This window comes from Oxyura jamaicensis, chromosome 3 (assembly GCF_011077185.1).
Source record: "Oxyura jamaicensis isolate SHBP4307 breed ruddy duck chromosome 3, BPBGC_Ojam_1.0, whole genome shotgun sequence".
Taxonomy (NCBI): domain Eukaryota; kingdom Metazoa; phylum Chordata; class Aves; order Anseriformes; family Anatidae; genus Oxyura; species Oxyura jamaicensis.
Genome location: NC_048895.1, coordinates 34,165,842 through 34,181,165, shown reverse-complemented (window position 1 = coordinate 34,181,165; position 15,324 = coordinate 34,165,842). Strand labels below are relative to the sequence as shown.

General features: G+C 44.9%; 1 protein-coding gene across 1 annotated transcript in view; it reads right to left on the bottom strand.

Annotated features, from left to right (window-relative positions):
* Positions 1–3,784: 3,784 nt before the first annotated feature.
* Positions 3,785–15,324, bottom strand: part of HHAT (hedgehog acyltransferase) — a 166,689-nt gene continuing 155,149 nt past the window's right edge. Inside the window, exon 11 of the mRNA XM_035322159.1 lies at positions 3,785–4,218. Coding sequence (XP_035178050.1) covers positions 4,127–4,218 — 92 coding nt within the window. The 3' untranslated portion in view covers positions 3,785–4,126. The remainder of the gene's footprint in view (positions 4,219–15,324) is intronic.

The window sequence follows — 15,324 nt, the reverse complement described above, 5'->3', positions numbered from 1 at the left end:
AGGTGCAGGTGACTTGCACCACCATGGCTGGGACACAGCTCGGTGTTAGAAGGACGTTCACATGACATTATCTCCTTTGCTGAAAGTGGAAAACTCGAGCAGAGCAGTTGGCTTCATCTTCTTTCTACAAGTAACTAGCCAAGACAGGCAGCTACTGGTGAAACTGCTGAAAGGGGTGCAGGCACACACAGCACCCCGGGCACCCCAGCCGGAGGGGCACTGGGAGTGCCCCAGTAGAGAGGGGCACTAGGGAGGGGAGGTCTCTGTGGTCTCTTGATGCAAGCAGAAATGCATTGTAATGCAGCTCTTCCCTCATGCCTCACAGGTGTTACAGACGCAGAGTTCTTCACGGGCTTTGTGGAAAGCAGTATTTCAGCTGTCCCTGCTGCATTAAAATATATGACTCGACTAACAAGCGGCTGTGCGCGGAGAGAGTTATTTTGCAAAGCAGTAACAGGCAGAGCTACTGGGGGGTGTGTGTTTGACTATAAAGCACAGGCAGGAGAAGCTGTGACACACCATGCATAGCAATCCCTTCGCTCTTCACAGATCCTTGAGGAAAATCACGCCAGCATGCCTGGGGAAGGTAAGCCTCCCGTTAGCGTGTGAGCTGCCACCGGCCCAAGGGGCAGCAGTGACAGAGGAAATGGAGCAGGTGTGCAAAAGAAAGGAGAAGCACCGAGCGACTGCTATGACTAATAACAAAATTGCTGCAGGTTTTCATAGTTAAGCTGTTTTTCTTATGACCTCTGGTAAGCTGGTTATTCCGACTAATCTGCTTTTAGCTCTGAGATGTGAAAAAGATATGTGAGCAAAGCCTCGCTTGCCCTCTAATCAATGCAGAATTAAAGAAAGAGCCACTTAGCGTAATCCTGCCATCCCCAGTAATAATTATGGCTGTGAGCACTTTGGTAACCAAGTAGGGGGTAGGGGATGAACGCATACATGCATGCGTGACTTGATTGCTACAGCTTTGTGGTAGCTGCTAAAGCCATACATGCAATGCTTGCTAGTTGCTTAGGCATGCTTTCCACAATCGCTTTTGACCTGTTTTTGTCAGCAGGCATCACGCGCCTGCCCAGCTGTTTCACAGCCACCACTTTGCGCTTTCAGTCACAGCAGTCTCTGACTTTCTGAAACTTTCCAGGGCTACCAGCAGCTTTGGAAATGTCATTGTCAACTGTTTCCTAGGGCCTCTAACTAGCTTTTCCTTAGTGTTTGGAAGTCATCTTCTCCCTTCCCCTCCCCCCCCCCCCCCCCCTTTATTTTTTCCTTTGGCAACTGAGGTCTTTACTTCTGCCTCTTCCAAGCCTCTGCAGACTCCCACCTCCCTAGGACCATCACAGAGGACACGGAGGATGGCACTTCTGGCTACCACCTAATTTCAGTACCAGCAGGCACTATGTGATAACAAAAATGTGCAGGTCATGCTGAGGAACGTGCCTTCAAGCTGAAGGTATAGCTGACTACACACATTTGGAGTGTTCAGGCACAGCCTGTGCGCTTACCAGAGCTGTCTGGATGACCAGGTGTGCCTCATGCCTTGCCTACTGGTACTCAAAAAGCAGGATGGGATCAGAAACCTTGTGAGGGGGCTTGTTCGTGAAATAAATACTACAAAGTAGCGGGAAAAGGAACCTCTGGAAAGACTGACAGTGAAGAAATTTATTTACTTCCTTGATGACAAATATTTAAGAAATAGCATCTATTTCTTAAATTGTGCTAGCAATCTTCATGCTTTTGCCTATGGACCAGAACAGTGATGTTATAAAGGGAAGCATCACTTCACTTCCATCCTTTTACTTCCATCGTACTCGTGTTGACCACTCACAGAAGCTTCATACACTGAAATGTCACCATAGCTGATACACCAAAGGTGTATTTGCTTTTTAAACTCACCCCATCAGGAGATGCACAATCCATCTGTGCACAAGGGGGACAAACACAACCAGCCCGTACTGCGCCCATCCCGCAGGCTTCCAGCGCACTGAAGTGTTTCTAACTGGCAGGGAAGCACTAACATTTCTTATGCCAAACTGAAGGTTTCTAAGACACAGTTCTCAAACCAACTGTCAGTTTTTTATTTTTTTGAAACAGAAAAGGATACAAAATTAGGGAAGATGTATAAAGCACTGAAAAAATACATACAAAAAACAATTTTGTTTTAGAAAGAAGCATAATCTAGCTGACCTTCAGGGTCATTGCCATATTAGAGCAGGACACTTTGCACGCATACAAATTGGAATCCCATCACTCAGTAGCCACTTGTGTCATGCAGTAATGGTAATCGATCAGACTAAGGAACAGACTCTTGACTTTTCACTCCAATGCTAATTCCACTTAATTACAAAGTCTGAGTTAAGTTTCAGGAGGTTCTTGCCCTTAGCTCAGTGCTACTCCAAAGCTGAGGCCAATTGCAGACCTTTTTAGAAAATTCGCAGGCTGAGAGCAAAATACTTCTCTGGCTGAGAGGATCCCTGTAATCACCATAAATCAATCCAGAGGGCCATGTCTCTGGCCGGGCAGCACACATGGTATGTCTTATTTTCAACAGTCCATTGTATCTCCTAGAGATAACTTCCAAGGGAAATAACTGCATTTGCACAGTGGAAAAACCCTTCCCTAAAAATAAAGGGCTGGAGGTTCTGCTCTGAAACAGTAAGGGAAAGGCTGGGTACCCATCTCTGGATGGGTAGAGAGCTGAAGACTGCTCTTATTTCTGCAGCAACAAATGAAAGGGATAAGAGGTGTCTGCTGTACATCTGAGCAGCAGAGACATCGGAAATGCAGGCTCTGAGCTGAAGCCTATCTCAGGGACTGAATTTCTTGCCGAAGGAATGATCTCGATCAGACTTGTCCAAAGCTGCAGGTGTGATGGAGGTCAGGACACTCACCTGTGCCTCCCAATAGGCTGGGATGGCTGCCGGAGGCATGGAACAAGTTTGGAGAGGAGTCCTGCTGCTTCGGGTGCAAGAGCTGCTCTCAGCAGAAGCAGTGCTCTTCTCCAGGGCTGGTGGCTTTTTTCATGTTTCAGCAAAGATGCTGCTGTGACAGGTCTGGCTGCGGGCAAAGGACATGGAGCTCTGGCTCATTTGGTGCCACTGTAACAGACAATCCTCTTTATATAGATATATATATTTTAAAGCTCTTACAATGCTGCTCCTAGTCCGTCTTTAATATTGCAGGAGCTGATTGCCTGGACAGCAGAGGATGAAGCAGACCTATCGTTCCGTCAGCCATGGCTTATCTCCTTTCATAGAGAAGCACCAGAGGCAGACTCAACAGCTCCCCTGAAGGTGGGATTCGCTCCATCACAGAGGTAATATTACACACCTTAGCGCTAACCCAAGGCAGAGAGCACTTAAAGCCCAAGGAGCTCTAAGGTTGTATTAGATTTAAAAAAAAAAGCTGCCTTTTTTATTTTTTTAGAGGCCTGCCTTCATCTTTTTAAATGATCAAACACAAACATTCCTAAGACTACCAAAAAAAAAAAAGTGTTTAAATGAAGAAATTAAAGAGAAAAAGCAGACTTTGCTACAATAAGTACAAAGTGCTTTAAGGCTGAAAAACTGCAAGCAGTGAGAACACCAAAAATGTTCTACCTTAAATCAGAAAGCAATCAAAAAGAACTGATGAGCATCCTGCCTGTCACAAGTAATGTAAGTGCAGGGCACAGCCCTGTGTGCCCCTGGACAGAAGCTGAGAGAGATTGGAGGTTTTTTTTGAATTGTGCAATGTAGGAAAAAAGAATTTTCTTCAGTACGTCAAAATAGGCAGCAAAACATTGGAAGAAATAAAAACAGTCTTTATCATATGTGAAATACATATTCTGAGGTGCACGCTGTCAGTGTACAGTCACAGACTTGCTGTTTTATAAAAATAACATCATTCAAAATGCTTCATAATTTCTCCCATGCTTCATAATTTCTCCCCACCCTTCTTATAGAGCCCATTAGTGTTTCTGGTTAAATTCCTGAATTCACCATCCAGAAGGAACTAAATGAGCTTTTAGTTTTAACACATTGATCAAATACTTGGTCTGGCACATTGTTCTGCAGGTGAGACGTCCAGTGTAGAAGACCATCGATGTGTAAGCTACCATGAAGCTCGTCGCTCTCTGTCACCCCTAATTCACAGCGTACGTGCCTTCCCATTCGATTCCCACGTGAGAATAGCAGTACAGGAATCCGAGAACAGTCAGTGTTGCCCATGGCCAGCCTATAAATAGAAAGACAGACAATCCTAGTCAGAATAATTAATGACTGCTTCACACTTTTGGGATGACCAACTTACGATGCTTCCAATTAATTTTATTAGCAACTCAGTATTATAACTAGAGCCAACCCACTAAATTCAAAAGGGGAAATATCAATTGTATATTAGAAATATAGAGGATGCCTGACCCTCTATAGACGCAGTCTTTTCTATTTTCAAGGAACTGGTTCGGGTTTACTCCTGCTCCACACTTCCGAAGGATACTTGCTGAATTACAGAGGTCTGTTTCATTCCTCTCCTTTGTGACAGGTTTGTCCATGAAGCAGATCCCTGAATGCATCCTAATGCTTCATGCTGGCTACAGCGCTTCCTATGCACACAGGCATACATTACCATAATGCAGGTTATTAAAAATCAGAACAAATCCAGCTACCTGGAAAAAGAGTCTGGAGAAATCTCTGACTGAGGCTGGTTTGGGTGCCCTGCAGCTGGGTGTAGAATTGATGCAGCCCAGTAACAGCTAATGGGGTCGGAATAGCACTGTGCCAGTGCAGAACAGACAGCCCTATTTGCCTGATCTATACTTGTTAGGTTTTTTTTTTTTTAATTTTTAATAAAAAAGAAATACTCCACTAGTATATAAAACTTCTGCTGCTGGGGAAATGTCATCACATTTTGTCATTGTTTTTAATTCTGTTTAGTGGAAGTCACCTTTTTTCACTTGAGCTTTTAGCAGCCAAGCATGTAAGCAGCGGGAGGTCACAAGCCAAAAGGCCAACTCCTTCCCAGGGCAGTTGCAGATCACTTGAAAAATCTGTATTGGGAGATTTCTGAACGAGATAAATGAAGCTGCCTTTGTTGATACTTTTCCTCCTCTGCTCATTTTCTCCATCCTCACTTTAGAATTTACAGGATGAAAGCCCCAGCATTAGGCCTCAACATGTTTTGTTGAGCGGAAGGGAAAGGGAGGAAGGTATTTGATTTTTTTTTTTTTGTCATTGTCAATATAGGAACTCTGGTTGTGTGTTTGACTGGTTTTCCATATGCCATCCTTGAACCAACAACTGCTACTTTCAAAAGAAGGGCTTCTGTGCTCCCATTTGGAGAAAATTCTGATCAGAGGAGCCTGCTGGCAGAAATGAGATTGCTCAGTGGCCTGCAGAAGGGATAGAGAGAAGACATAACCCCCCCACAACACAATACTCAGGAACCATTCTTTCTGACGGCATGCTCACGAGGTATTTTGCAGGCTGGCTTTGTCCAGGCTTCAAACCCATTCCAGACTGGGTGCTGGTGAACTGTGCTCCCGTCTTGCTGAGCCTTAACTTAACAGCCTGCCCTCAGCAGGGCTGGCTGCCTCGGGCTCTGCCCTGCACTTCTGGGGACTGAGCGTGCTGGGACCCTTCCTGGGCACCCAGAGAGCCCAGGCAGTGCAATGGTTGACCCTGGAATAGAGCTAGAAAAAGTTATATATTTTTTTTTCCCCTGTGAAGAGCTGTGTGTTTCATGGATCTCTTAATTGTTCTGTCCTTGTTTCATGGTGAAATACAGTCATGGGACCGGAATGATTTTCACTGAGACATCTGCAAATATTCATCAATCGTCTTCACAACACCCTAAAGCAAAATTATACTTTCTCGTTTAATTATTTGTTTCACAAAACAAAACTGCTGAGGTATCTCCAAAGGGATTTTTAGCAACGAACTAGCTTAGTTTCGTCAGTGACATTAGGCTAGTGTAGATTGGGTTTTACCTTCAATAGCAAGCTAAAGCCTGGCTGTGCTTTCTCTCTGGTAACATTTAGCTTGAAAGCATGTCAATGGATGCAATAAAACCATCCCTTTCCTGGAAGCAATATTCTGGTGTCTGCTCTGCGCAGACAGAGACAGCAAGTTAAAAGATGACGGGCTCTAGAGCTGCTTTTTTTGGTTTTGGTTTTCAAAAAGGGTACTTTTGGAAACCTTGCTAGACAGATATGAAGCATTTTTTATAATACTTTAAAGACCTGGCACACAGAAAATGCGCCGGCAGCAGTCCTTCTGACTTGGTTGTTATCGCAAGCCTGTACGTTAAATCCTGGTTATAAGAGACCTTGGAAGGATATGCAGGTACACATGGGAAATCTTTTCTAGATGCCTTAGACTTAAGATAAAATTCCTTCTCAGTGCCCACGACATGGGTTTATGGGGCTCTCATGGCACTATAATCAGGCCTGTGGTAATCCTCTTGGAAGGCAGGGAGTTTCTCCTGTACAGAAACAGGTGTCATGGACTGTATCCAGCAGATTATCTCCTCCTGATCTAATTAAGCTGAAAAGGAAGGGGGGAGACAAAGTGACCTGCTACGGGAGAGGGAGAAGAGGAGCTTTTTATTTATTCTTGCTACAGCTGTTCTAGGAGGAGCCACACAGATCCCAAAGCACTTCTTGCTGCAGGGGCAAGAGGCAGCCCTCTCAGAGCTGGGCTGAAGAAGGGGGCACCTCTGCCTTGCGGTCCCTTCCTTGCCCTAAAGGAATCACGTGCACTGCTGCAGGGTGTGGGGAAATACGTATGGCACCTCCACTGTAAGTCAGCAAAACACAGCCATCGTGTTCTGCTTCCACACAATCCTAAATCAAACAATTCACTCAGTGCAGATTTGCACAAGTGCATCCAAAACTTAAAAGTGACCCAAGGAGAGCCCGAAGCAAGCAGGGGCTCTCTAAACTGCTTTCACCTCTCTGTTCCATTTCATGACTGGACATAAGATGAACTTGATGAAAAGACTGAAGAAGGTGATATTGTAGGGAAAGACACATCGAGCAGCACTAACCCAGCAAGGATGTCATTTCAAATTCTGTCTGGCACTTCTTCTGACCTGCGTGTCATCCTTGTGTGTGACCTCCATAACCAGACAGCTGCATGAGCTGCTCTCCCACAAGGTATCTTCACAGCAGCCTTTTCCTTGCTTTAGCAGTTTCTCCACATAAACCCAAGCACCCAGAAGTTACTGAAGCATTCAGATCCGTAGTTCCAAGGAAATCACAGAATCACAGAATAGTCTAGGTTGGAAGAGACCTCCAAGATCACCTAGTCCAACCTCCGACCTAACGCTAACAAATCTTCCACTAAACCATACCCCTAAGCTCTACATCTAAACGTCTTTTAAAGACCTCCAGGGATGGTGACTCCACCACTTCCCCGGGCAGCCTATTCCAGTGACTAACAACCCATTCAGTAAAGAAGTTCTTCCTAATATCCAACCTAAACCTCCCCTGGCACAACTTTAGCCCATTCCCCCTCATCCTGTCACCAGGCACGTGGGAGAACAGACCAACCCCCACCTCGCTACAGCCTCCTTTCAGGTACCTGTAGAGTGCAATAAGGTCACCCCTGAGCCTCCTCTTCTCCAGACTGAACAGTCCCAGCTCCCTCAGCCGCTCCTTGTAAGAGTTGTTCTCCAGGCCCTTCACCAGCTTCGTTGCCCTTCTCTGGACTCACTCGAGCACCTCCATGTCCTTCTTGTAGCGAGGGGCCCAAAACTGAACGCAGTACTCGAGGTGCGGCCTCACCAGAGCCGAGTACAGGGGGACAATCACTTCCCTGGCCCTGCTGGCCACGCTGTTTCTTATGCAAGCCAGGATGCTGCTGGCCTTCTTGGCCGCCTGAGCACATTGCTGGCTCATATTCAGCCGACTGTCAACCAATACTCCCAGGTCCTTCTCTGACAGGCAGCTTTCTAACCACACATCTCCCAGCCTGTAGCGCTGTTTGGGGTTGTTGTGCCCCAGGTGCAGGACCCGGCACTTGGCCTTGTTGAACTTCATACCATTGGCCTCGGCCCATCGGTCCAGCCTCTCCAGATCCTCCTGCAGAGCCTTCCTACCCTCGAGCAGATCGACACACGCACCTAACTTGGTGTCATCTGCAAACTTGCTGAGGGTGCACTCGATCCCCTCGTCCAGATCATCGATGAAGATGTTAAAGAGGACTGGCCCCAGTACTGAGCCCTGGGGGACTCCACTAGTGACCGGCCTCCAACTGGATTTGACTCCATTCACCACAGCTCTCTGGGCCCGGCCATCCAGCCAGCTCTTAACCCAACGAAGTGTACGCCAGTCCAAGCCATGAGCAGCCAGTTTCCTGAGGAGAATGCTGTGGGGGACAGTGTCAAATGCCTTACTGAAGTCAAGGTAGACCATGTCCACAGCCTTTCCGTTATCCACTAAGCGTGTCACCTTGTCATAGAAGGAGATCAGGTTCGTCAAGCAGGACCTGCCCTTCATAAACCCATGCTGACTAGGCCTGATCGCCTGCTTGCCCTGCAACTGCCGCATGATGACACCCAAGATAATCTGCTCCATGAGCTTCCCTGGCACTGATGTTAAACTAACAGGCCTATGGTTCCCCGGGTCTACCCTCCGGCCCTTCTTGTAGATGGGCGTCACGTTTGCTAGCCTCCAGTCAAGTGGGACCTCCCCCGATAGCCAGAACTGCCAATAAATGATGGAAAGCGGCTTGGCCAGCTCCTCCGCCAGTTCTCTCAGTACCCTTGGGTGGATCCCATCCAGCCCCATTGACTTGCGTACATCCAAATGCTGTAGCAGGTCACCAACCATTTCCTCATGGATTGTGGGGGCCACATTCTGCTCCCCATCCCCTTCTACCAGCTCAGGGTACTGGGCATCCAGAGAACAACTGGTTTTGCTGTTAAAGACTGAGGCAAAGAAGGCATTAAGCACCTCAGCTTTTTCCTCATCTCTGATTACTAAGTTTCCCCCCACATCCAGTAGAGGGTGGAGATTCTCCTTAGTCCTCCTTTTTGTGTTGATGTATTTATAAAAACATTTTTTGTTGTCTTTAACAGCAGTGGCCAGATTGAGCTCCAGATGAGCTTTGGCCTTTCTGATTTTGTCCCTGCACCGCCTTGCAGCATCCTTGTAGTCCCCCTGAGTGGCCCGCCCTCTTTTCCAAAGATTATAAACCCTCTTTTTTCTCCTAAGAAAAATCATTCTTTTTGCCCTGGGCCAGCACTGTAATGTATTTTCTTTCATCAGACCTTTTGCTCTCCCTCATTCTGCTCTTACCCTGAAATCACAATTCCAGGGGCTCTTCTTTCTGGCGGCTCCCCAGCTTTACCTTTTCACCCTAAATCCCGGCATCCTTGTACAGAAAATGTCACCCACCCCATAACATCCTTCAAACTCCAATCAGAAGTACACATGCCTGCATTCTGGACCAACATTTCTCTGCAAAATCATATATATAAAATGCGCTTTTAAAAACAGTATCATTAGGGTCAAATTAAGTACTAATCCTAGGAAATGACGGAGGTAGGTTTGCCTATTCAAATACAAGCCACATAGCACCTTAAATCTTACAATTTGTTGACTGTCATCAGTAATTTGATTTCAGACTTGAAAACCAAGTTTCATGAGATGACTCAGATTTTCATAATCTTTTTTCGTGGAAAGATGAATTAGTATTCACTAACATGCTATTTGTAAAACTAAGAACAAATTTATATGCTATTTGCTAAACTAGCAAATTCTGTAAGATTTACCCACACACACATTTTTTTTTAGACAGCTGGACTTTTAACAAGGGGATTTTGGGTGAGAATCATCAGTGGAATCACAACCAAATTCTCATCTTACCCAGGTACACTGCTTCACAAAACTCAAACTTCTTCTGTGAAGCCTGTGCTGAGGTAACAGCAATGCTTTGTCACACAACCTCCTCCCAAAGAGGTCTCCAACCCCAAGTGGGCAGGAGACCCTGCTCTGTCACACACAGCTTATTCAATAGCCTTGCAGGTTTAAAACTGCATTTTGACATGGTATATACTCACCTTTCAGCGTAAGGAATATGAAACTTGTTTTCATTCTGTGCTCAAAACAGAATTAACACAAACTGCAACGGGAACAGCTTTTGAAGAAATTCCTTCCCTTGAATTTCCTACCTCCTCTTCTAAAATGCTTCTGCATACTTTTTGAACATCTAAATAAGGTCATGTATCTGACACATTCTGGATTTTAAATTGCAGAGAGCAGGGTAAAACCAAGCTTTCAATTGAAAAGTAGTTGCTTGGATCACAGCTCTCAAAAGTCTGGTTATGTCCTCATCACCTCACTTCAAATCATCTGAAAAACCATTTAATTATGGATCCATAATGAAATTCTTTCACATTTCCTAATCATCTACTGTACTGCAAAAGAATCATGCTAGCAATGAGTTGGGCCTCTTGAGCCATCACAAAATGTCCAAATGCTAGGAAATGGCACTTTGTTTCCTCCAGCCTGTAAGAGCTAAGAGAAAGGGGCAGCAGTTGCATCTTACATTTCCCAAAAGTGCCTTACTTGCTGTGGGACCTTAACACAGTTTTCAGATGAGACTTGGCCACACAGTCCTCAAAAGTCTTCAAAGCACAAGAGTAGTTATTAAATCAATAAAAGCCAGAAAAAAAAAAAAAAAAAGAAAAAAAAAAGTTCTCCCCTTGAAAATCTTGACTTAGCACTCAGGAAAATCTATCCTTAAACAACACTCCACTTGTGACAGGACACTGAAGCTACCACCCTGTAAAGGACTAAGGAGACACAGCTGTGGGGATGAGGAGGAGGACCAGGCACCAAGTTGTCAGATAGAATAAAAAGCCAAATTAAACCAGCATTTGAGGCCAAGACCTCTCTTACCTACAACTGCTAACACCCTTAGGAGATCAGTAAAACTGTCACATTTTCAGGAAAAATAACACATTCAAAATTAAAGGTAAAATTAAAAATCCAGAGTTTGCCCTCTATTTCAGATGTTGGACCAGATAATAGATTTCTTTCAACTAATCTTTAATTTCAGGTCTGTCCCTCACTTCCTGGTGGACCGCTGCTGAGCCTTACGGCAGGACATGCCCAACAGGATGCACTGCAAGCACTGTGCAGCCTGACACCTCGTTATCACCTTCAGGGGGCTGGAAAAGTAAACCCTATGTATCTTCAGCTGTGTTATCACTTACACAGATGTGGGACTGCTAACTTCAAAGCCCATCAGAGGTGATCCCACTGGTTTACACACAATTGCTCCATGGGTTGTGCATCAAATTTTCCAGCTACTGCATCTACAGTGACACGATGCATGCAGCCCTGTGTCACGCTGTGTTATAATGTCCGCCTACTTCTCTGTTTCTCCCAGAGTTCATTCCTGCTCTGAAGGTATGCTAAATCAGACTTTGAATTAAATGATAATTTTCAAATTTAAAAAGTTATTTCTGAAGGATACTCTGAAGCTTTACAATACGCTGTTCAAAATACAGCATTCAGATGGTAAATAGCAAAGTCACCCTTTGCTGAGAGGGTTTCTACAAACTCCTTTAGTGCCTTTAGATGCTAATTCCTTCCAATCTGCCTCCCCTTACTCACAACTCATCCAGACAGGAACCTGGGCATTTTCAATTACCGGGTGCTGAAAAAGACCCATGCACAGCTTTTGTTTGCTAGCTTAAATAATTTTAATATTCATTAAATAAAGCCAAACGCTTAAGAAGTATTTGCTGAACTGGAACCCATAATAGCAAACAACTCCACTCCCAAGTGTAAAGAAAAACCAGAGGCAATTATGTAAGTATTAGAACTATTTGGAATTCAGTAAACTTTCATGCTTTTATACATAGAAATATATATACTGGAGAAGAGGAGGCTCAGGTGAAGAGGAGGCCTATAAATACCTGAAGGGCAGGTGCAAAGAGGATGGAGCCAGGCTCTTCTCAGTGGTGCCCAGCACCAGGACAAGAGGCCATGGGCACCAAGTGGAGCACAGGAGGTGCCATCAGCACCAGGCGGCCCTTCTGTGCTGTGCGGTGATGGAAGCACTGTGGAGCCTCCCCCTTGGAGATGTTCAACATCCAACTGGACACAGCCCTGGGCAGCCTGCACTGGGTCCCTGCGTCAGCCCCCAGAGGTCCCTGCCAGCCTCACCATTCCCATGATGCTGATATATCCCACTTCTTCAGTTTCTAATCATATTCTGTCGTTGCCTCAGGTTGCTGGTTTATTAGTGGCTGGCAGCATTGTTCAAGCAGTGCTGTGTTACAGCCTATCCTAAGAACAAAATTTAGAGGTGAAAAGATGCAACTAGACCTGGTAAGGGGCCAGGAAAATCTCCTGTATTTGTTGAATTATGACCACTCTGCAATAAAGTAAGCTGCAGTATCACGTAGCAGGGCCGAAAGCAGAGAATTATCACGTAAGGTATTAACTGAAGCAATGCAACTCCCCTGGTGCATGGCTGCAGCCGGTCTACATTAAGTTTACTACACTGTTGGTATAGCAGCATCATTAGACTCACAGAAAATTTATTAGTGTATCTTAATCGCCCAGCTGTAACCTGTCCCAGTCACTGAGACATCTTTTAAACCTGCCCAATCGACTGATCTCCGTATACGCTGCTTGAGCTGACCTGAGCTGGCAATGAGCTAAACCTGATTTAAAGAGTCCCCCCCACCCAGTCTCTCCTCCCACAGATTAGGAATGCAGTTTCTGAGCAGCCTGTGTATTCTGGAGCAGTGCTATTAGAAGACTTTTTCTGTGTGCATCATGCTGTAGGAAAGGCTTTGGTCAGGGAAGCAGTCTGTGCATTATTTGAATCCCTCCTAATCTCCAGGAGTTGGAGATCAATTTATTATTATTATTATTATTTTCATAATCCACTTCTGAGGACAGGCCCTTAAAAATACAAGGTTGTGCACAACTACTGGCTGTAGCTGTTCCTCTTCAAATCCAGAAGAAATTTTAATCCTTGAAATCTTAGCCTAAGGGATAATTACGGTTCCTGGGTTTAAAATGTAAATTGAACAGTCTACTAGTTTTTACTGCTCACATATTTAAATGCAACTGTGGTACTTTTCTAAATTAATGGCCAACTTAAGCGTTACTGTCTGAGAACAGCCTGTACCCTTGTGTAGGAGTTTTTACTAATAAGCATTTTATTTTTGCATACTTACAGTTCAGCTACCTATATACACGCATTTCTGTTGTTAATAAACATGCCTAGAAAAAAGACCTGGCACACAGAATTTCACTTGCATTTCACTGGTTTTATGGCTGTTGTGTGGGAGCACTCACACCAGGGCTATCAGATCACCTCCAGGCACACATTCAGGGGTAACTGCAAGGATGGCGAGGTAAGGTGCAGTACACAGAGGACAGCGAATTAAGCTGAAAAAAAATGCATATGGCAAACAAAGCCCGAACATAAGCCACAGCACTGTTATTTTGCTGCTGCTTTCAGCCTTCATGTTGCACGTGTTGCCCCTCCTTGGGCTATGGGAAGACGAAGTCTCACCCGTGCCATGGTGGAAGAGTGACAACCAATTCTTCCAGTGTGGGCACAGCTGCAGCCCCAGCTGTCCCCCACCTTGTAAAGCAGCGCCCAGATTCATGGGGTCTCTGTATTCAAGGTGCCACCTTTGCTCCACTACTAGAGCCCAGCAAAGAGCTCCCACATCTTTCCCCTCCATCCACAGCGGAGCTTGGGAGCAGAGCCAAGCAGGACCAGCATGGGAGCCTCCAGGCCAACTTTGCTAATTGTTAGGGAATTCCAGGTGTTGATGCTTCAGCTTCAAGTGTGGGTAAGGTCCAGATATTCAGACAAATCATCACTGTACAGCAGGGGGCATTGCAAAGGAAAGCGAGGGAAGCACTGTAAGGATGACTCAGAAGCTGTCCCACACAGAATCAATAGAGGCTGAAAAGCACAAAATGCTCAGCTGCCAGGTCTAGATCTGAACCTCACCCAGGTACATTGGCAGTAACCACAAAAGCTTCGTCTTCAGCAGACTTGAAGTAATTTCCAGCTAAGGACATTAACCAATGTATTACATAGCAGTCTACTTATGTGAATTTTAAATTATACCATCCTGGAGAATGCTTACATCTGTGGCTTTCCGAGGAGTACTTATCACTGCTGAGAAAAACTGCAAATGGATAGGTAACAGTCAAAGACCATCCTCTGCAGTGCAGGATGGCTGCGACTCAGGATCAGCACTGCTGAGAGCAGAAAGCTGTAGTCTCTGAGCATTGGCATAACGCAAACAGGTCCCATTTAGCAGAAACAGGAAAAACAGATACAGATCACAAAAGCAGTAACTTTCCTTTGTTCTTATTGAGAGTCGATCCACACTTCACCATAGCTAGAATAATTTTGCTTTTATGCTTGATGGCACTAAAGAAAGCTGCCTGCTGACAAGGACTGCCTTAAACAAGAAAGCAATTCAACCTATGTCAGGGATGTAGGAAGCATGTTAAACACAATATTCCTATCAGCTAGATAAACAATTATCAGCAAATAAACAATTTCAGAGGTAGCTCAAAATACAGGGCTATCATTTTATAAAGCACCCCTTGACGTGATTCAGTGATGATGCCAAAACCATCTGCATTGCACTAAGCATGCATCTGAAAGAGAAAAACTGCTGTCTTATTTACAAATGCTGGTAAATGTCCCATGGATGTGGGTACCCATACAGGATATGCTTGCCTTTGGAGCTAAACCCCACTTCCTGATACCTAACCACGATACCAGCAGCTCTCCAGATGCTGTACAACATAGATAAGAAGCATTATTTCCCTTGTACACAGGGTGTGAAGTGAGCAGGGGGATGCTGGTAACTTCACATTGCTTGTTTTTTGAGGTATAGCCTGACCATAATTCTGACAAGTAATTTACTTGGAATACTGTATAAAGAACAAAAGAAACATAGCAGTTACGCTCTCTGCCTCGTGTTTTAAAATAAAACTTCACACACTGGTAGTTCTTCCAGTAGAGCTAGTCAGTGGAAAAAAGTCTGAGATTTTAGGCTGCAATCCTGGTCTCATGCATATCAAGCTGACTCTGAACTAATTCAACTGAAATCAAAAGAACCACATTAGTGCAACTGCTGGACCTGAATTTAGAGTAAAAAAGACAGCTTAAAACTACCCGGCAGAATCTTTCTGCCACATCTGATAATAGGAAAGAAAAAGAAATCCAAACATCTTCAGTTTCCAGATTAAGAAGGGGTGAATCTATATGCTAGAAGCAACCTTCCTGCTCCTCCCAAGTCTTTAGTTGGGAACTGCACCAAGCTAGCATGAAATCAAAG